The sequence below is a fragment of the Simochromis diagramma genome, unplaced genomic scaffold, assembly GCF_900408965.1.
Source record: "Simochromis diagramma unplaced genomic scaffold, fSimDia1.1 OVJJ01000150.1, whole genome shotgun sequence".
NCBI classification, from domain to species: domain Eukaryota; kingdom Metazoa; phylum Chordata; class Actinopteri; order Cichliformes; family Cichlidae; genus Simochromis; species Simochromis diagramma.
This window is the reverse complement of record NW_024387083.1, coordinates 2,627,894-2,650,703: the sequence shown is the minus strand read 5'-3', so window position 1 is coordinate 2,650,703 and position 22,810 is coordinate 2,627,894. Positions and strand designations below refer to the sequence as shown.

The following is a 22,810-nucleotide window of genomic DNA, read 5'->3' as shown; positions in this document are numbered from 1 at the left end:
TATGCATACACATAAATATGTCATTTTAATGGCTTGGTTTTCTGGCAAAGACACAGCTTTTAAGTATAATGGACAAATCTGAGGTCAGGGCATTAGAAAGGCCAGAAGCTTAATATTAGCCTGCTTTGGTTATTCCAAAAACAGTTTTGATATGAGTTTGGGATCACTATCCTGTTGGAACACCCTAGTGTGTAAGTTTCAATTGTCTAGCTGTTGATTGGAGTCAAGTTGAAGATTTTCAAGGTAGGCCCCCTTTCTTCATTATTCAGCTGACTTTGTGCAATGTATCAGTACCACTAGCAGCAGAATAGCCCCAGACTGTCATACTGCTTGAGAGTTTGTTCAATGTTTTTAGTTTTGAAAGCCTTACCTTTGTCCTTCTAAACCTTGGGGTTGCTGTAGAGCAAGTAAGGTGTGTGAATATTAGGTAAAAGGCACTTAGGTGTAGAAAAAAGTTCCTTTATGAATAGGTCTGAATGAGGCATGTTGTATAAAGGACTGAGATGAATTCTACTACTTACTAACATTCTCAGAGCTTTCCTTGAGGCATCCTTGGTTTTGCAATATGATAGCTATTATTGTTTAAAAGAAGATACAAGCTGAGAACAAAACCCTATCTACTTACTGCCCCTGGTTTGGAGGTGTGAAAAACTTGGATAATATAAAAATGAATGGCCAGTTCTGCCAGATTGAAGGGGTTCACCCATGCCTTGAAATTTCACTTGGATAAAAGAACAATGTGTCTTTAACAACCCAAGCATATTTGAACTAATTATGACCCTTACATCAAAAGCAGAAACAGTAACCTTCATTTCAGTTCAGTTCCCAGGCATGATGCTTGCCTTAACCTATCAACTGAATGTCACTGTCTTTGTGTTTTAGCAAAAGATGATTTGTACCACGTGCTGATTCGCTGAGATCAACTGTCTGTTTAATTGTACTCTGGCTAGTCCACTAAGCTTGTCTCTAACATTAAACATGCATGTAGTGTTATATTCTCAGAACTGCTTTGTCCAGCTGTGCAGTTCAGACTTTTAAAAAACTGTTTTACAGTGATATTGGAGCAATGTAAATGCTCTGAGTTCTATAATGATCATTTGATGGCAACCATGGACCACTGGTTCTACTAGGGAACTCTAGGGAACTGATTAAGTTCTCATTAGAACTAGTTGCCCTGAAGCAGTGGTCCCCAACCCCCAGGCCACGGACCGGTACCGGTCCATGAGTTGTTTGATACCGGGCCGCAAGAATTGAGGCTCGGGTGTTCATTAACTCTGTTTCCCTGGGTCTTTTCCCATGTTGTCGTTGTGTGTCTTATTTTGAAAGAAATATTTGCACGTTACCATAGCAACCAGAGAGCATTAAGGGGCAGAGAGGAGGATGTTACTCTCAATGTTATTGGTGCATTTTTAGGAGGACGCTGCTAATAAAGTTACACAATTACACAGTGAATTGACGTTTATTATTATATTTACAAAATACCACAGTTTTCGTCTTGGTCCTATCATTTTATTTTGTTGTACTTATCCACGGCACCGTAAAGGCTGGTCCGTGAAAATATTGTCTGACATTAAATCGGTCCGTGGTGCAAAAAAGGTTGGGGACCACTGATCTAAAGGGAGCCAATGCATTTATATGCAAAATATCTCCTCAGGATGTTTTGCATATAAACTGCTTTTTTGGACCAAGCCGTCAGCAAACACTAAAAGCTGAGTGTTTCAGTCCATCTTATATTTTTTTTATTCATTTGTTTAGTATACATCCATTCATGATGGCATCATGTTTCCAGTTAAAACTAGCTGGCATCAAGTTAAACCAACATTTAACCAGTTCTTTATTGGTCAAAGTGTTCGTTTAGTGGCCAGTTTATTTGACCAGCTAAATCCTCTAAGCTGGAGCTTTGATTTGGCTGCTTCATACTGTGAGACAAGGACTCACTTTACCACCACCATACAGATATTACTTGATAAGTAATACAGAACCTCTATGTCCATCCATTACCACAGACATAATACATTCAGAAACCATGGACACCAAGCGTTGATGCTTAAATATGTGTTTACACTGCACCCTTTCATTTTATGTTAACTGTTTCTCCATGTTAAAAAGTTACGATGTGAGTAAGGATGCCTGACCTGTATCTTTGTTTGTCCTACAGGTTGAGGATGAATCAGACTCTCCTGTGGTGCTATTCAAATTTAACCAAGAAGAAAGTACTGGTAAGACTTTCATGTTCTCAAAATGCAAAAATAAATCAGAAGTTCTATTAAAGACTAAGGATAAGATAAGACAGTATTTAAGACAGATGAATAATTATGAAACTTGAGCACAGCAAGGCAAATATTGCCAGCTAATGACTTGAGCAGCCAGTGTTTGAAAGCTACACTCTACCAATCAACAGGTCATCTATGGAGGATGTGAATGTGCGATGTGGTATGGAAATTGTGATTTTAAAAAAATTTGAGTTCACCTCCCATTAGCAACGATATTAAGGTGTTGAAAAGTTTGAGGATGATGAATGGACTGTCATTTCTTGGGAATGGGACATTTCGTCATCATTTCTTCTACTTGCTGGTGTAGACCTGCTGCACCAATCTTCCTCTATCCTCCAAAATGTTGCCCTCTGTTTTAATAAACTACAACGCTATGTAACTCTTGAATCAGAATCAGAATACTTTATTGATCCCTGGGGGAAATTATTTTTTTGTTACAGTGCTCCATTATAAACTAATATAAACCAACATTAACAAGACAGACAATACGCTAACTAAGAATAGTACAATATATACATGTATATACATAAGTCACTCATTAATAAATAGCTGGAAAAGAAACGTGTAGTTGTAGCAACTGAACTGAATTGAACTTGCGATACTGTAAAATGTCTTGACCCACCTCTTCTTATTTCTTTATATTTTGATAGCCAATTAGGAAGTAGTTGGAGCAATTTATTATAACAGTTCAAAATATAGAAAAACATTGAAATACACTAAATAAGGCAAAACAGAACTCTCTATAACTCTCTTGCTATTTTATAATGTCTTTAATTAATCTTCAGGAATAGTTCCCTGACTTTTTGAAGTCTGGTATTCAAAGGTGTTTTTTGCCTTTATTCTGTGTGAATTAGATATAACAAGGTGCTGATGGCCAAAGGAAAACTGTGAAAGCCTGCTCAACACCACTTAAAAAAACAGAACAAAGTTTCCCTCCTTCAAAGCATACAGTCTTTACATGCATTGTTGCTCTTGCAAAGAATCAACTATCAAAATGAAAATGACTGAGATGTGACATCCAAACAATAAGATCACCATACACAGATATCGATCTCGCTTCCTTCTGTATTGTGTGTTTAGCATCCAGTGAGAGTTTCTGTGCTGGAGAAAAAGAGGTCCTTGATGCCTTCAACAGATGGGTGAGTGTTTTTCTTTTTTTAACATGTACTGTAGCTTGCACATTTGCGTCTATGCTAGTCAAAGCTGCTCCAATCTACTATCCCATGTAAGTGTCTAAAACATCAGTTAAAACAGAAAATGTGAACAGTGACATGGAAGTGTTGTGTCCATCATGCACTCACTGAGCACTTTGCTATTACTGGGTTGGACCCCTGTTTCCTTAAATCTTCGTGAATGAAATTGAACAAGATGCTGTAAACATTCCTCAGAGTTCTTGACATCACACAGTTGTTGCAGCCTTTTCTGATGCACATCTATGATGACACATCCCAGATGTGTTCTATTTATGGAGGTCATCTCAGTACAGTGGACTCATTGATATATTTGAAACAAATTTCAGATGATTTGAGCTTTGACACAACCCATAAGACACTGTGGTCATCAACAGATGGACAAATGGTAAAGAGCAAATGGACTGGTTCTTACATAGGACTTTTCTACTGTGCATTTAAACAATGCTCAGTTGTCTTACCTACAAGTCACATTTTAACCACATATTCATATAGTGCTACACACTTTGAGCACTGTATCTACTTCACATCCACAGTCAATTTACAATCTCCAGTTAACATTCCAGAACAAAAGTGAAAGGCAGAGGTGGCAACAGTAAGGACATTCTGTACTTAAGTAGAAGTACAAATACTACTGTTAAAAACTACTCCAGTAAAAGCTGAATTAGTGATTGAACTTCTTTACTTAAGTAAAAGTAAAAAGGTACTGGGTGTGAAATATACTCAAAGTCAGAAAGTAGCTCTTTGGGGGAGGTTTCTATTCGTGCAAAGCTAACTGAACCTTGTCCTATATTAACTTCAAAAATATATTATTTTCTGTTGCTACACTGTAGAGGGTCACTTTGCCTTTACAGAGTCAGGGGTTAAAGTGGATTCAGGAACTGGGGGAACCCTAAAACTGGTTGTAATGGCTCAGTGTGGGGAAAAGAATCATCACTAATAATCATTTCTATTGTGAGCTCCAGTAGATTAGTCTGTGCTCTTTGCGGATGTTCACGACTTAATTCAACAACATATCAGCAGATGTTTCATGAGTTGTCCTGGCAGATCCATTACACTGACACTACACTGTTTATGATGGCTTTTTTCTAGATAGTATGAAGTTGGTATCAAGGTGGAATTCAGTCAGTGGATCTAAGGATCATCAGCTAAAATTCATATTAATCTGCTACATTTGATGTAAACTAACTCTGACCATGAATCCACAGTCACTGTGCACCAGTCACACACTGGGTTTCTTTGCGGGGGGTTTTTGCATCACAGTACAACAAACTAAACTGTTTATCCTGCACTAAACTATTATTAAGCAAGTATTTTCATGCAACCTTAAATAGCACAGTTAGTATAGCTTACTTTGTTTTGCAGGATGTTTCACAATATGAAAATGTCACATGTGCAAACCCAGTATCTGATTTTAAAACATGAGGACTTGCATGTTGTAATGTTTGCATGCCTCAAGCATTAATGATGACACCTTCAGTATTTCTCAGTTCCATTCTTTAATTCTCAGGCTTGCAGCGGCAATATAGTCTGCAGCGCTGACTTGTTCCTCTAACGTTTTTCCGTTCCTTTCTTCTACTAACTTCCTTCCGCCTTACGTTCGACCTTTTCAAAATAAAATATCTGTAAACATCACACATGTAAGCTTTAAAAGTGCTGTTTATCAAATCCCACTGAGCAGGCCTTACCTTTAAATCTAAGCTCTCTCCTGTCCTGTCTTTCTTATCTGAGAGAAGTTGACTCTTTCTTTTCTCTCCCTGTGAAATACAGCAGCTGGACCTTTAGCTAGCAACACAGACAAACTGCACACAAACAGTTTGTGTGTTTGCTGATGTTTGTTGAGCTGTAGAGAAATTGCATTTGAAATGATCTGACACTTAAAGAAAAGTCATTACCTTTATGCTCATTCCTCTTCAGTAGGACTCGCTAGAGGCCAAAGTACCACAACCTCAATGTATGGACACCCGAGGTCGTTCCGGTGTGTGGCAACAAAAACTAACTCCCCTAAAATGTGTCAAACCAAAAGTAGCGAGTCTGTTTTACGGAGTAGAAAGTACTGATATTTGTTTAAAAATGTAGGGAGCAAAAGTAAAATGTGGTCAGAAAAAAACTACTCATGTAAGTACAGATACCTGAAAATTTTACTTAAGTACAGTAACAAAGTATTTGTACTTTGTTAATTCCCACCCCTGGTGGACGGAAGCCAAAGGAACCTGTGGAGGCACAGAGGAAACACACGACTCCACACAGAAAGGTCACTGAGAGATTTGAGGACACGGCACAACTGTGCCTCACATTAGTAATCAAAGCATGCCAAAAAATGCCTGACACACTATTATAATGTATTTATACCATCAGTGATGCCAAGGATCAAGTTACTCACGATCATTTGTGATTTTTACAGTTAAAACTGATCAGACCAGGCAACATTCGCCTGAAGGTGCTTTATATTGCAATGTAAAGACCTTACAATAGTACAGAGAAAACCCCAAAAGTGAGAAGAGCCCCTATTGGCAAACACTTGTTGACACTAGGAATGAAAAAACTGGATTTTAACAGTATGAAATCCCAAGCAGAGCCAGGCTCAGGGAGGGACAGCCATCTGCTGCGACACAGGAAGTCCCCAGCAGCCTAAGTCTGTTGGAGCATAAATAAGTGAGGATACATGGCCACCTGATCCAGCACTAACTATAAGCTTTATCAAGAACAAACAGTTTAAGCCTAATCTTAAAAGTAAACATGGTCTCCTAAATCCAAACTGGGAGCTGGTTCCACAGAAGAGGGTCCTGAAAAAAACCAATCTACTTTTATATACCCCAAGAACCACCTTCATTTTCAGCCAGCAGCCAAAATGGGTGAAATCTGCTCTCTGTTTCTAGGCCCTGACAGTACAGCAGCATTTTGAAGGCTTTTCAGGGGTTTAGCTTAGAACAGCCCAGTAATAATGAATTACAGTAGTCTAGCCTAGAAGTAATAAATGTATGAAATAGTTTTTCAGCATCACTCTGAGACAGGATAATCGTTTCCCGGCGGCTTTGCGGCACCAACAACTGTGCGCGGATCTCATTAGTGTGAGTGTCGCTCGATAAAGCCGATCGTTCCGCAATTGGAAATGGGGGTAAGTTCGCGCAGCGTCAGGGCGCACCAAGCGACCATCAATATCTATCACTTGGTCATAGGCTGAGCGTAGGGTGCCGTCCCGAGACTGCTCTAGTGGAAAATCATCCGTGGGGTGCACAACTGGAGGCAGCGGGGCTTCCGTGGAAGTCCCCGCCACCTCCTCCCCCCCAGAGTCAGCGTTGGTCGACCCCGCGTCACCGCTGAGCGCCGCGCAAACGTTACACAAGTTCACAGACCGCGATCGCACCCCCGCGTACTGCCCCAGTAAGCTGCGGAACCCCGGCCAATTCGTACCCAAAATAAGGGGATGCGACAGGCGCGGGCTAACCGCCGCCTTCACTCTATGCGTTTTGCCCCTGAATTTCAGCAACAGTGACACTACCGGGTACTTGTGAATATCCCCGTGCACACATTTAACCTCCACCCAGTCAGCCTCCAACAATGCCCCGGGGCGAACCAAACTTTGGTGGACCAGAGTCTGCGTGCAGCCCGTGTCCATCAAAGCATGGCGAATACCCCCTTGACACCTTACCGGCACGCGGTACGTCCCTCCTGGACCGGGGGCGGGCGCTGGAGTGCCGGCAACACGGAACACCTGCCCCACCTCCATGAGCGGACATTCTCGGCGCAGGTGCCCCGGCCGCCCACACTTCCAACAGTCCGGCCCCGGCGTCTGTGCGGCTCCCCGTGGCTTCGGGGCAACCTCGGCGGCCACTGAGGTTCCGGCGGGAAGCAGTGGCCGGAACGGGTTCCTGGGGCTCCACCCCGCTGCCTGCTCCGTTCCCGCCAGGCCGCTGTCTCTCCGCCGTGACGCCGCCGCCAGTGGCCTGGGCGGCGGAACACGGGCGCTCCGCCGCGGCTCCTCACGGCTGGGTGCCGGGTTGGCCGCCAGATGGTCCTCCGCCAGCGTCACCGCCGCCGTCAAATCCGCCGGGCGGTGGCAGCGGACCCAACGAGCCGTTGCCTCGGGCAGGCCCCCCACGAACTGCTCGAGGACGACCAGGTTCAGCATCCGGGCCTCCTCAGCCGAGGGGCCCGGTCGCAGCCACCTCGCTGCCGCATCCTCCAGCTGCCGGGAGCCCATGCAAACGGCCGCTCCCCTCCCGTCATCCTGCTGGCCCGGAATTGACGGCGGTAATCCTCCGGGGAGAGACCCAAACGATCCAGCACCGCCCGGCACGCGTCCTCAAACACCCCCCGCGAGCCGGGGGGCAGGCTCAGCGCCGCCATCTGGGCTTTGCCCGACAGAAGTGGCAGCAGCCGGGCGGCCCACTCCTCCTCCGGCCAACGACAGGCCGCCGCCGTGGCCTGGAAAGCCTCGATGAAGACCAGCGGGTCCTCCCCATCTCTCATCCGGTGCAACGTCACCGACAGTGGAGGGGCGGGCGCCGGCGCGGCCGCATTCCCCAGCAGCTGCCCCAGAGCCGCGGTCTGCTGCTCCGATTGCAGGCGAAGCAACGCCAACTGTTGGTCCTGTGTGGCCGCCTGACGAGCCGCCATCGCCGCCATCGCCGCCATGTCCATCATCATTTGGCCCAAGATCTGCAGCGGTTGGGCGGGCGGCTGGGCGGGCAGCTGGGCGGGCGGCGGCGCCGCCGGGGGAGCAGGAGGAGCCGGCAGGGGACCGGACATTGTTTCCTGGGTTTCGGCACCAGTGTAACGCGGGACCCAAGAAACACGAGCCGGAGCGACTTTGGCGATAGCAGAACTTTTATTAAACACTGTGGGTTTGTACAGGGACACAGACACTCCCGCTCTCTCTCTCTGCTGTCACGTCCGCCCTCCTTCCTCCGACTGTCACTGTCAACATATAAAGAGACACAATCACTGTCAGATCCCAGCACACCTGTTCACCCCGCCCCTGCGCCGCCCCGGGAGCTCACTGCGTCACCCCTCCTCTGCAGCTGGCCAGAGACCACACCCACGCCACAAGGATGTTTCTAATTTTAGAGCTGCAGCCATTTTTTGTTTTATATGCAATATTGTCTAGTAACATTTTTTTAAAAGAAAAAGATTTTTTAATTTCTACATTTGATATTTTGTCTTTGTACCAGTTTACATTGTTTAAATTGTGAGCTTGTCTAAACTGAACCTTTTCCCAAAGGTCCCTTGTCCTTTTTGTTTCTTCAGCAAACTGAATTATATATATGTATTTTGTTTCTATTTTTTTTTCTGTTGGGGTAGCTGGGTGAAGAGCTGGCTGAACTTGTTCCCACCAGTGGAATAGATGTGGTGGAGCTTGAAGACGAGGCCACCTGCGTACGCTTCAGTCCCCTCCTGACAGCTGCAGGTAACATGAACTTGTGTTCACGTCACAACATTCTGCTCTTACTTATATACAATATACACTTCAATAAGGAAAGGGGGGGGGGAGAACAATTAGAGAGCACATCAGATCTCAGTGGGGGGGAAATGCAGGCTGGGTACCAAGGATGCCACATCATTTGATGAAAAGGACATAGTAATAGTTGGCTGCTGTTGCTATCCAGTAGAAGTCTGTGCCTCCCCAGATCATCACCGACCCACCACCAAACCGGTCATGATGAATGATGTCACATGCAGCATAACATCTGACACACAATACATATTTATGCAATGCTTTTATCTACGCCTAAACACTTTTTATCGGGTAGGGCTCGATTCACTGACTGTTCGATCAGCAGATAACTACCACCTGAGTAGTTAGGAGACATGCAACTCTCACTTCTCATTCCCTTCCAGTTCTGGGGACCCGGGAAGAGGATGTTGAGTCCATTGTGGAGAAAATGACAGAGCTGGTATTTGTAATGTGCTCCACAATGTCCCTCAGAGAAGACTTCAGAGAGGAAACACACAAACGTTCACCCTCACTCAGATACATAAACGAGTTCGCCTGGCCTGGACTGGGAGTTGTCCGGTAAGGGTGCATGCAGCTTACATGAAGTTCTTTACTAAATATGTTATTTGCATATTTATTAATTAGTAGTAGTAGTAGTAATAATAGTGTCTTTGTCTGAACTGTACTGGAAACTTCATTAGTTTTGGGTTTGAAGTACTGTACTGTTGTTACCTGCATCCTCATATCATGTTCACATTAATATAAATTTGAAGAAATGTAGACAATTTTTTGTTTCTGTTTATCTGTTTAAGTTGATTTCTTATAGTAATTGCTTGTGTGTGCCTGTGTGTGTGTGTGTGTGTTTTCTTTTACAAATCTTCCCATCTAGAAACTGTTGCAATTGGATGCACAAGCCATTATACAGAATAAAATCATTGGCATATACAGTGGGGCAAAAAAGTATTTAGTCAGCCACCGATTGTGCAAGTTCCCCCACTTAAAATGATGACAGAGGTCAGTAATTTGCACCAGAGGTACACTTCAACTGTGAGAGACAGAATGTGGAAAAAAAAATCCATGAATTCACATGGTAGGATTTGTAAAGAATTTATTCGTAAATTAGGGTGGAAAATAAGTATTTGGTCACCTCAAACAAGGAAAATCTCTGGCTCTCACAGACCTGTAACGTCTTCTGTAAGAAGCTTTTCTGTCCCCCACTCGTTACCTGTATGAATGGCACCTGTTTGAATTCATCATCTGTATAAAAGACACCTGTCCACAGCCTCAAACAGTCAGACTCCAAACTCCGCCATGGCCAAGACCAAAGAGCTTTCGAAGGACACCAGGAAAAGTATTGTAGACCTGCACCAGACTGGGAAGAGTGAATCTACAATAGGCAAGCAGCTTGGTGTGAAAAAATCAACTGTGGGAGCAATCATCAGAAAATGGAAGACATACAAGACCACTGATAATCTCCCTCGATCTGGGGCTCCACGCAAGATCTCATCCCGTGGGGTCAAAATGATCATGAGAACGGTGAGCAAAGATCCCAGAACCACACGGGGGGACCTGGTGAATGACCTGCAGAGAGCTGGGACCAAAGTAACAAAGGTCACCATCAGTAACACACTACAACGGCAGGGAATCAAATCCCGCAGTGCCAGACGTGTTCCGCTGCTGAAGCCAGTGCATGTCCAGGCCCGTCTGAAGTTTGCCAGAGAGCACATGGATGATACAGCAGAGGATTGGGAGAATGTCATGTGGTCAGATGAAACCAAAGTAGAACTTTTTGGTATAAACTCAACTCGTCGTGTTTGGAGGAAGAAGAATACTGAGTTGCATCCCAAGAACACCATACCTACTGTGAAGCATGGGGGTGGAAACATCATGCTATGGGGCTGTTTTTCTGCCAAGGGGACAGGACGACTGATCCGTGTTAAGGACAGAATGAATGGGGCCATGTATCGTGAGATTTTGAGCCAAAACCTCCTTCCATCAGTGAGAACTTTGAAGATGAAACGAGGCTGGGTCTTCCAACATGACAATGATCCAAAACACACCGCCCGGGCAACAAAGGAGTGGCTCCGTAAGAAGCATTTGACAGTCCTGGAGTGGCCTAGCCAGTCTCCAGACCTCAACCCCATAGAAAATCCGTGGCGGGAGTTGAAAGTCCGTGTTGCTCGGCGACAGCCCCAAAACATCACTGCTCTCGAGAAGATCTGCATGGAGGAATGGGCCAAAATACCAGCTACTGTGTGTGCAAACCTGGTAAAGACCTATAGTAAACGTTTGACCTCTGTTGTTGCCAACAAAGGTTATGTTACAAAGTATTGAGTTGTATTTTTGTTATTGACCAAATACTTATTTTCCACCCTGATTTACGAGTAAATTCTTTACAAATCCTACCATGTGGATTCATGGATTTTTTTTTTTCACATTCTGTCTCTCACAGTTGAAGTGTACCTCTGGTGCAAATTACTGACCTCTGTCATCATTTTAGGTGGGGGAACTTGCACAATCGGTGGCTGACTAAATACTTTTTTGCCCCACTGTATAGCACAGTCTTTTTACTGTAATGGAAAGTAGGAAGCCCTTTCTGCACGAGTGTCCTGCATGAATTGGGTATTGACAAACCGATACTACATTATTATTTATAATATATAAGTGTATACATTTTATTTTGGAAATGGGTAATGTAAAGGATCAAAACAAAGACGTAAAATGATTTATACAGTGCTGTATAAAAAGCACTTAAATATAATATATTTAAATGATTATATTAGAGAAAGATAACCTGAGTAAATACAAAATATCGTTTTTAAATGATGATTTCCTTTATTGGCCCTTGCCCTGTGTAAAAAGACTAAAATCTCAAAATAACAACACATCGTGCGAATCATCCCACGAGCGCATCGACGACTTATCCAGGATGTCAAAAGCCTGACAACCAGTTATCAGGTTCAGGAGGCAGTTATTTTTTCACAGAAGGCCAAGTAGATTTGGATTCTGTTGTTTAATAATTGAAACCATCATTTAAAAACTGCATTTTTGAAACATGTAAGTATGACAAATACACAAAAAATGAGAAATCTGGAAAAACATTTTCACAGCCTGTATATCTTAGTTGTATCAAGACAGTGCATATGTTTGTTATTTTATACATGGCTCAGTTTCCATTGACTAGTAAGTGACAAGGTAAGATGATTTGTTAGTCCTTGTAGGAACTTGACTGAAGTCCACAACCGTAATTTAATGACTTGTAGAGACTGGCTGATACAGCATTTGTAAGACCCATTCCAATACAATACTGATGTTTGGTGATATATTGTCTTTTTTTGCTTTCAGACACACAAAGTAAATACATTTGTTGTGTGTAGTTATTTATTTTTTACACTCCCCACAACTCTGCTCAGATTGGTTGTAGTGTTTGTGCCAATCCAAAGAGCTGTTCTGCCAACAGTGAAGTTGGAGAGTACCCTCGATGGGAAAACCATGCAATATCAACACTCATGACATGGATAAGGGGTGTTCTTCCATCTCCACTTTATTTTCAAATTTTCCTTAATCAGCTGTTATAAATCTCGATACTGATAAAGAAGCAAATAGCTAATGTTAAAATCAATTAAAGTCAGTGATATTAGTCTGCCAAAGTTGGTCACACTCTGACTGGACATAGTAAAGAAAGGGACACATGTATGCAGTTAAGGTCTATTGCCATCAAGGCAGAAAGCCGAGCATCGAGCCCAAGGAACTCTGTGGTGGGGCATTTCTTTGCACTGATCAATGGATATCGATGGATGAAGCCAGACAACCATATTTATTAAAATTCCTTCATCTTATCATGTCCTAATTTGCTGTTGTTCCATAGCACTAGCATAGCAGACATGAGAAGGAAGGAAGCTCAGTGTCACATAACTAAAGCCTTTATCTGTTTAATTAGTTAAATTATCATCACTCTAAGAGAAACTATCAATGTTGCATATTTAATTTCTGTCTTTTGGTCTTTAGCAGTGTTCTCAAATTGCTTGTGACAATTTGAGAATACTGCTAAAGACCAAAAGACAGAAATCTGTTTGCTTTCAGTAGTTTTCACACTTGTGGATGTGATTGATGCTGTGATGTTCAGGTATGAGATGCAGGCTAATGGAATGGATGAGGACAGGAAGAAGCAGGAGCAGGAGAAAATTAACACTGAGCTACTCAAGAAACTGCAAGACCTTGACACTGACATCCTGTTTTCCACTGGTGGGTACCTCTACTTATCTGAGAGGCTTTTGGAAAACAAAACAAAACACTGTTTTAACCATTTCTGTTGTTCTTTCCTCTGTTTCTGTTTGTTTCATTTCTCAGGCCCTGAGTTCGTGAAAGAGCAGGGCTGCATTTTTGTGGGAATGGTGACAGATGATGTTGATGTTTCAGACCTGGTGGATACAATAGCTGCCCTGGGCAGGGACATAGAGGAGAGCGGGAAGGTAAGTCCTGCTTTCAGTTTGCAGAATATTTGAAAATCTTTAGATGGCGTTTGCAGTTAATAACTTGTTCCCAGTTCTGATTCAGTTGTTGCTATATTGTTGGCAAAGCTGCTAATCTGTTTACATTAGCTTAACCATAGATCTGCAGCTAGCTATAAGGTAGCACACTATTGTTTGTCAACTAACACAAACTGACTAACCATCTAAACATCTCTGATATTTCTGCCTTATTTTATATCTGAAGTTATAGCAGTGTTATATCTTTTTATTTGCATTACTTTTTGTTCACTGATTTTAATAGATTTGAAAAAATCTGAACCATTTTTATCTCTGTTGTAACTCTCTACTTGTTTGCTTTTGGGAACTGAAGGAGCATTTGGCTAATGATACTTGACTTAATGAATTGACAAATCTAAAAAGTGACAAATTCACTGAAATAAAGTGATCTCTTGCTTTTGATCTGAGAAAGCGGTTTCACGAAACCCTCGCCTGTTTGCATCCATCCTTTACATTACTGCCATCTTCTTGGCTGTTGTCACTGAAAGCTGCACTTCCTTTGTCTGTCTCCTGTTAACAATGATTTCAGCTGGGCAAGCTGAGAAGCCGGCAGCTTTTTTCTGGGGCTTTGCACATGCATGTGTGAATAGACCTCTGGTCTTTGAGGGTAAACTAGCTTGTGTGCTCTTACCATCTGCACAGATTAGCATCTATGAGAAATCACTTAACTGAGTGAATTTAATAAACTTAACCAGTGTTCTGACAACACTCCATCTCTAGTCTTCATCAGTATTTTTCATCTCCCTTTATCGATATTAATAGTGCATATAATGCAGCAGGTGCAGGCTTTTTTCTTTGTCAAATTTTATATCCAACTGTACCAAAGTGGCACACGCCTTACATCCTTGGGTTTACCTCTTTCATCTGGTTTAAAGCCAAGGAAATCCCAAATTGGTGCTTTATATTTTTTGGCAGCTAGTTCCTCTATGTTTGGACTTGTTCTGTGTTCTAAACACGCAAATCAGTCTGTGCATGATTACATTGCTCCGCCCATCAGAAAGTCACCTGCATGACCCTATCATTTATTGGACTGATGAATGTCAGTTGGAAAAATTTTACATATCGCTCAACCTTATCCTAGACAGTTTAGGCTGATGTGATATTAGGGCTGTGCGATATGACCAAAATCTCATATCCCGATATAAAACATCTATCGTCCCAATAACGATATAAATCTCAAAAAATGTAATATTTTCTGTAAATTCTGTGAATCTCGGGTAGGTGAAGTGTTTCCAGCTGGGCATCGTGTACCTGGAGTCGAATGTTTTAACCGATGCATGAAACTATACATTGTTAGACATAAGTTGTAACGGCCGCTTATTACACTTAGTATTTATTACACAGCCTGTTCTAACGTTTGAGTCTAAGGTTTATTTTTTAGCACCTGACGACTCTTTTTTTTTTTTTTTTTTTTTGCTTCTCATCCGCCAATACTCTGCATACTTTTTCACGTGATTCCGTTTATTTTGAAAATTCTCAACAGGATCTTGAGCTTTATTGTGAAAGGTTTATGTGGAAAATAAACAAGCGGACATGCGGTGGTGTTAACGTCGTTGTTGCTAACGACAACCCATAAAAACAGGCGCTTGTCTGTCCATAGTGTGGTTATATTAAATATAAGAGAAAGAGAGAACTTTAAGAAATTAATATAGCGACTACAGTGACCATCAAAACGATGAAAAAAATATTGCCGTAAACAGTTTATTTTGCGACACCACGAAACAAACAATAGCGTAAAATGAAACGATAGACGTTTTTATATCGTCATCCGATATATATCGTTATATCGAACAGCCCTAGGTGATATAAATAAATATGATATAAATATCCAAGAATTCAAAAATTAATTTACTTAAGTTAGAGCTACCTTCAAAGTTAATAAGATTGTTGCCTAGGGAAACTGTCATCTGGAATTTATGAATGGTTATTTATTGCTAATACTTTTATAAAAACATGTCAAAATGTCTGGTACGAGTTGAACTCCAGATTTGGCTGATTCTTCATTAATTACATTTACGTTTATAAAGCAGTGATTCTTTTCTGCTTAGTTGCTGCAGAACATGACAGAGGTGGTGAGGAAAGGCATCCTGGAGGCAGAGCTGCAGCTGCAAAAGGCTAATGAGGAGAAACTCGTGGAGGAGGTGGGTGTGTGCGCGCATGCGCACGTGCATGTTTGTAGTGGAGTAGGTAACTTAAGATCATAGGTTAAATCATTCACAAGTGGATACAAGTACCAAAACTGGTGAGCCCAGCGTAAGCTGACTTTCAGGGTCTGAAATGAATGATAAGCTTCAAACATAGAGATGTTTTTTGTCTCCTCCTATTCTCGGTCTGTGTTAGTGTAATTGCTTACATTAATCTGAAAACAGGGGTATAGTGAAGTCATTGTAGAAGCTGTGCCTTTTGTTTCAACCAAGATGGGTGTAGGGCATGTTACTACTCTAGGCATTTCCCATGAATGTCCACATCACCAAGGGGGTAAAACGGTAATCCATCAACTGTGATAACACCTATATATCAAAATGTAAATTCCACTTTCCTCCAAACTGCAAAGATGGGAACAAATAGTGTTTGTTCAGTTGTTCCAATAAGGCAAAAAGATCTCAATTTTAAGTTTGTCAGGAACCTCAGAATAATCAGTACAATTTATTTCATTGGGAAACCAATTAAAATAAAACCACAAGTTTCTATGTGATGGATTCCTTTACACTGTGTGGCCGATATCAAGTCTCCGCTGAGATTTGGAAAGATGCATCAACTTGCAGGTACACAGAGACAAAGCCCAATCACTATTCCCATTAAACTCATGGGAATGGACGCAGTTAAAGAAATGTGAAAGCAATGTTGAATTTTCCATTTGCATTTGTTTCACAAGTCAAGTTCAATCCTTGTTGCCCATACATAACTTAATGGTCACTAAAATTTGTACCCGTGATGTTGAGAAGTTTTTTTTTTGCACTTTTACTATTTAAAACAAAAAAAGTATTACTTAAAAACTTCTCAAGAGCCTCCCAAAGGAAAAAAAAACAGAAATCACGACAATCAGCTCTGAACTCCATTCAGTCTCTATCCAACGGTTGGAATTAAATGTTCTCTGTGTTGGAAGTAGCAACTTTCTTTTTGTCTTCAGATTAATAGCTTCAGAGAGAAAAGCACAAGTTCTGGTGCTTGTATACACTTTTGAAAGATTTGCTCGCTGCTTCACTGTGTGTTCCAGTACAGATGAATAAATGGGAGTGTGCCTAGACTGAGTTGTGTGTTGAAATGATGAATTGTAACTCCTGCTGTGTATTCTAGGGAATGCTGAGACAGCTTCCTGTGGTTGGCTCTGTGTTAAACTGGTTCTCTCCGATCCAAAGCTCCATAAAGGGACGGACATTCAGTCTTGCAGCAGGTAGTCCATTTCTCTGTTAGGACAGACTCATTCTGTGTAACCCACAAAGCTATTCTTGTTTCAACCACATGTTTATGTAGGTAAAGTGGAATACTTTGTTCTCAGGTTCTTCATTGAATGTTTCTTAGTTTCAGACTGGATTTAGAAGAAGAGCTTTTGAGAGAGTTACATTTTCTCTTTTAAAAACTTTACAGCTTGAATTTAATTTGCTAACACCCACCACGTTTCTTTGACTTGCTGTTTTAATCGACGTATTCTGTCAACAGTTATTCCTGTTCCAGTTCCTTCAAGTATTTGAGTCACTGATTACATATAAAAACTAATTGAGTTTAAATATAGCAAATCTACAGTATGTGTAACATACAGAGCATGAGTTGGTTAATGACTTGGGTGTTTTTAGGTTCTCTGGATTCCACAGAAGTGACTTACTCCACCAAAGCCCAAGCTGACAGGCCATCCCTGCAGGACACTCCCATTTCTTCATCAAAGAAACTGCCAGGTAAGATAGTTCCTGCCTTTCACTCACACTCGCTCTGGTAATAGCAGATCGCCAATAAAAGCACTTTGTGCAATATGTCTACACTAACCACCACATAATAATTAACTTATCATTTCCTGTTGTCAGCTTTCTTGCTCAAGTTTAAGGTAACCTGTTCTGCTTGTCCTTATTTGACTATGCATAAATCATCACTGTGTGACTAAAGTTCAGCTTCAGACTGCTCTAGACGCCAAGTTTATTTATGTTTTTTTCCACTCTCAAAGCTAGCGGAGTCAAAAAGAGAGGGACCTTTATTTGGCCGTTTCAGATCCAGGAGCCTCACCCCTGTGATGTTCGCGTCTGCTTGCAGAAGCAGTAATTTAGAAGAAAGTTCACTTAAACGAAGAAGGTGCTAAAACCAGGCCTTGCTTTGTCCTCTGTGTGAAGCTAGCAGTGTAAGATAAAAATGATTCTTTTCAATCATACAAAGCTACTTTACAGATTCAGTATGTTATTGGTCTTCTTGCCAATACAAGGTGTAACAAAGTTTAGAGACATTGCCTATTAAAACTTAAATATGGACCGTCTCTATTTCAAGGTTGTGTGCATATGCATCTGGATTACTTCCAGGTCAGGTGCAATTTTCAGATTCCTGGAAACCCGTTTCTGACCACTTGCATAGAGAGTAAACATACAGAGCTGGGTTTCAGTCTGCACTTACAGCATGTCTTTTATCCTGTCTTCCTTCTCTCACCCCAACCAATCACAGCAGATGGCCCCGCCCCTCCCTGAGCCTGGTTCTGACTGAGGTTTCTTCCTGTTAAAAGGGAGTTTTTCCTTCCCACTGTCGTCAAAGGGCTTGCTCATAGGGGGTCATATGATAGTTGGGTTTTTCTCTGTATCTATGAAGCGCCTTGAGGCGACTTTTGTTGTGATTTGGCGCTATATAAGTAAAATTGAATTGAATTGAACTGTCAGGACAAGGAGAAAACCTTTTTTTTTAGTTATATGTGACATTCACAGGGTTGTTTTCCCATGAAATCATCTCAGTGTCAGACTGTAAATAGAGAGGTCTATAAACATGCTGGTATGTCTGAGGGAGAACACTTTACCGACTTTCAAGCGGCAAAAAGAAGAGGATGTTTTACCCTCTTCATGGCATTGTACACCAGCTTAGTGCATTAAACAGCAATACCATCACAAGCTTTGTCCAACATGATATACAAATTCATGTCTCCTATGTCACCATTTGGACACAGTGGAGAACATCCAGAAAGCATAGCAGAGGCACAAGTACAAGAGCCGGAAAAAGGACTTTGAGGAAGCGATCGAAATCTAGCAGAGGCGCTGAAAGCTTCACAGCACCGTCTGGATAAAAATAGATACAAGATGACTTTTTCATTCTGAGAGCATTTTGATGAGCAAACCCACAAGTTTGCATGTCATGGTAATCTTTGTTGTTTCTATTATTTTGGTTTATATTTTTGTCACTGAATGCTTTCATTAGTTTTTGAAAGTTTCACCTCGAAAAGTAAATCCACATGACCATGATTTCATGGACCCCATTAGTACTTTGCATTTGGTCTCAGCATATTTAGTCCATTTCTCTCTTAAAGAATAGCTTCTTCTCTTTGAAAGATCTACTTTTCATTGTTAGAGAGCTTACAGGTTTATATCTTGACCAGTTTAGTGTTTTCATGAAATCAGCAGGTACTGATTTGTGTTGTACATCACACTTGCCTTGTGCCACAGGTCAGAAGTTATTTCGACGTGCAGGCGCAAGCACAGATTCGACTGAAACCAGCTGCACACAGGCTGAGGCAACATTCCAGGAGGAAAATCCTACTGGGATCGGCAGCAGCATCAACCCTCCGATCTCTCCACCTACACCAGAGACGCCACATCACACCTCAGGCGATTTGGTACCAGAGAAAAACCTGAAGTCGTCTTCTGAGATCGATGACTTGGAAGCCTCAGAAGAGATGCACCCTGAAGGCCAAGAGGCAGAAGGGAGCACAAGATAGGATGACTGTTTCTGCAGGTTTTCTAACCATCTTAGAGCAACCAGCCTAAAAGATGCTTTAAAAAAAGTTACTGTGTAAAATGTAAATAAAAACAGAATGCAATGATTTGCAAATCTCAAACTCAGAACACAGAAAACATGTCAAATGTTTGAACTGAGAATATATCATTTCAAGAAAAATGCTAGCTCATTTTAAATGTAATGGCAGCAACGTGTCTCAAGCTGAGATAGGGCAACAAAAGTCTGGAAAAGTGACACAAAGCAGGATAACTTGCAACTGCAGTAATTAACTGACAACAATTCAGTAGCATGACTGGGTATGAAAAGAGCTTCTTAGATTGACAAAGTTTCTCTGAAGTAAACATGGACAATCTGCAAAAAACAGCTTTACTCTAAAATTATGGAGCAATTTGAGAATATCTCTGTGGCTAGCATTCCAAACAGTTCAGAACAAACAGAAAATACAGCAAAGACAACCCCAGGACCGTTGAGCAGATACTCTTCTTTCAGACAAGAATAGGGCAGCTCTCGTCTCCCAAAGGTCAAGCCTCCTCGTTTCCCAGACATTTACAGATTGTTAAAAGAAGCTGGGATGCTACTCAGTATGAACCTGTGCCAAATTCCAAGTTATGTTGCTGTCATCAAATTCAAAATGACTGTTGAGTGTTTTCCATCAGATGTAGGTGCATTGAATTATGATCAGCTGAGGCAGTCATCAGTGCTACCTGTCAGTTGATTATAACGTTTTAGTGTAGATTTTTCTATCAAACGGGGGACGGGCTGGAGTTTCTGTGAGCTGATTCATCTGGTGTTGGATTACAGAGCAGAGGAGCAGCCATATTATAGATTTTGTTTCAGATTTTAAATAAAATATTTCTTAGAACTCTGGAAATCAAGCAGCTTAAAGTTAGTTTTGACCCCCTTACTGTGAATGGTTGAAGCAAATGATATGCATGATATGCATATGTAAAATACCAACTGATATATTGCCTTCAAACATTCATGTGCGCATTAACATACAGTAAGAGTCAAGTTGAATTTTACAACAATAAACAATCTTTTCTATAGAAACATTTACCCTATTAACAAACATAGTGTACATTAGCCAGAGCTGTGTGAAGCAGAATCTGATTATGGGACATGTGAGATGTTCCCGTTTTTATTCACAAAATGTACTTTTGACTCATCTCTTACCACAAGGGGTTGCTACAGAGCGATGTATGCCAGATGCCTTTCCTGACTCAGTCTCAAAGGGTATATGTGTGTCCAGCTGGAATTGAACCAGCAAACTTTCACTTGCCAAGCAAAAGTGTAAACACTACACTAGAAAACTACTTTTTACACAATAATGGAACCTGAGCAAAAAGTGGGCTTCTGCCACAGAGAAGCTTTGCCTCAGGTATTCACTGTATGAGGGAGAATACTCTTCTCTCCAAAATATTATCCTTAAAATGTAAGTACTATATCAGAGGGACAATCGGGGTTAGGGTGCTTTGTTTTTTCAGTTTCACTGGTTGCCTGTATCTTACTCTTACTTACGGGCTACTTGAACATACTGTATGCATTTTCTACTACTTACAAAATGGATTGTTTTCCTTGACTCTAAAGTAGCGCATCAAATAATCATTTATGAAGAGGTTTTGTGTTTTATTATTTTATTATTAAAATTAGGTGACAGGAGAGGAAATGGTTATTTTTTAAAAATATTACTTTGGGGACACATTTTTAAATGAATTGTACAAAAATAATTTACTAAGGTTTATGGTAGATGCACTATTGATGCTTTATTGAAACAGAAATTTAGCTAATGTCACAACACTTATCTTCAACCCTACCAATATAAAACGACATAAATCACTGGCAAACATGACATGGTGGTTTTGCCTCTGCAAGAACAAAAGTCAAAACCCTAAATTTAGCTGGATGTTTTCTTAGTTGCTTTGAGCCCGGTGCTGGTGGAAGGTTTACTGTAAAGAGTAAAGAATGGTTGGAATGAAGATTAAAAACTAATTGCACTTATACTTTAGATAATTATTGTTCTGCTGCTTTGCATTTAAATGAAATGAAGATTAATTTTATTGTTTTTGTTTTGGGTTTTTTGTTACAATTCTAATGCAAAAATAAGTTTCTATATTGAAAAAAGTCTTGAAAACCTGATGTGATTACATCACCGTCTAGATGTTTGATGTGTTTGGAATCTTTTTCGTTTGTTCTTGTTGGTGTTTTTGAGCACAGAAATTCTTTCGTTGTAACTTCTGTCACATGTCCAGGGTTCGGGTAATTTCTGATTAACTGTGTCTGATTTTTAGTCTTTCTTTGTTCAGTTGGGAGTTGATCATTAAACGCAGTAGTCATGTTAATGATTCTTGATCATTTGTAATTCAACCCGAGTCTTAACTGTGTCACAGACAGAGTAATAAGTTAAAGTCAATGAAAAGAAGAAAGAGAATGAAATTAATAAGAGGTAAAGTAAAACGTCTATGGCTCGCTGGAGCTCTACAAGAGTCCTTCTAGAGCTAACTACTACTCCACACCCATCTTCAAATTCTTTCTTTTTTTTTTTCTTTTCCATCTTCAAATTCTTTGTAAGTGATCGCTCAGAAATACTTTGGACTGATTTATCATCGCTCCAAGTGATGAGACAAGGGTACAAAAGTCTGGAAAAGCAAATAAAAACTGGGATTATATGTTCTGCACCAGAAAATCCGCTCAGGTCTGGGTGACATAAATTATCAGTGAGTGTGAGGGTCTGTGAAGATTTGTGTAGCTCTTTTTTTTTTTTTTTTTTTTTTTTTTAATCACACAGCGTACTCTGCTGGGTGAAAAGAACTTACATTGCAATGTGACAGCTACGCACCTCAGACTGCAGATTTCAAATAATAACAGGAATGGCTACTTGATTTTACAGCCAGTTGTATACAGCCTAGTCTAGGCCTAAGTGATGCTAAAAACAGTTGGAGGACAATTTTGGAACTAATTCAGTTAACTGGCAGCATGTCAGTAACATGACTGGGTATTATGAAAAAAATCTTAGAGAGGCCGAGTTTCTCAGACATAAAGATGGGCAGATGTTCTTTCAGGTGCTACCTTTAGAGGTTGCCAAAGCAGATCATCTGCCTCCATCTTCCTACTCTGTTACAACAACAATCTACATGTCATCCTTCACTACATCACTGAACATTCTCATGTGGTCTGCTGCCTGGCAACTCCATACTAAACATTAGTTCACTCTATTTACTCTCCATCCTCGATACATGTCCAGACCACCTCAGCCTTGTCTCTTGTTTACGCTGGTCCGAATCAGTTGATGAGTTTGTAAACATATAAGCTTTATTCCTGTGATTTGGTTTCTTTTCGGACAGAGAATCCAGGTGAACTGTAAGCCAACCACAATGTGTCACTACTAACCACATGAGAATGTTCAGTCCACTCATTGGGCAAAAGTGCATTGGGCCAGGGGCAACAATACATCAAACCAAGTCTCAC

General features: G+C 41.2%; 2 protein-coding genes across 3 annotated transcripts in view; both read left to right on the top strand.

The window, feature by feature from the left end:
• Window positions 1–21,684, top strand: part of pdxdc1 (pyridoxal-dependent decarboxylase domain containing 1) — a 38,970-nt gene extending 17,286 nt beyond the window's left edge. For both annotated transcript variants that reach the window (XM_040045981.1, XM_040045982.1), the window contains exons 14-23: window positions 2,159–2,219; window positions 3,354–3,412; window positions 8,768–8,873; window positions 9,305–9,479; window positions 13,027–13,145; window positions 13,251–13,372; window positions 15,478–15,570; window positions 16,727–16,823; window positions 17,224–17,322; window positions 19,054–21,684. In XM_040045981.1, the coding sequence (XP_039901915.1) occupies window positions 2,159–2,219; window positions 3,354–3,412; window positions 8,768–8,873; window positions 9,305–9,479; window positions 13,027–13,145; window positions 13,251–13,372; window positions 15,478–15,570; window positions 16,727–16,823; window positions 17,224–17,322; window positions 19,054–19,325 (1,203 nt within the window). In that variant the 3' untranslated portion in view covers window positions 19,326–21,684. The remainder of the gene's footprint in view (window positions 1–2,158; window positions 2,220–3,353; window positions 3,413–8,767; window positions 8,874–9,304; window positions 9,480–13,026; window positions 13,146–13,250; window positions 13,373–15,477; window positions 15,571–16,726; window positions 16,824–17,223; window positions 17,323–19,053) is intronic.
• Window positions 3,498–8,754, top strand: LOC120742590 (putative SCAN domain-containing protein SCAND2P). Its single transcript, XM_040045987.1, has one exon. It carries the CDS (start codon window positions 7,192–7,194, stop codon window positions 7,906–7,908), a length of 717 nt encoding a protein of 238 aa, XP_039901921.1. The 5' UTR covers window positions 3,498–7,191; the 3' UTR covers window positions 7,909–8,754.
• Window positions 21,685–22,810: the final 1,126 nt, after the last annotated feature.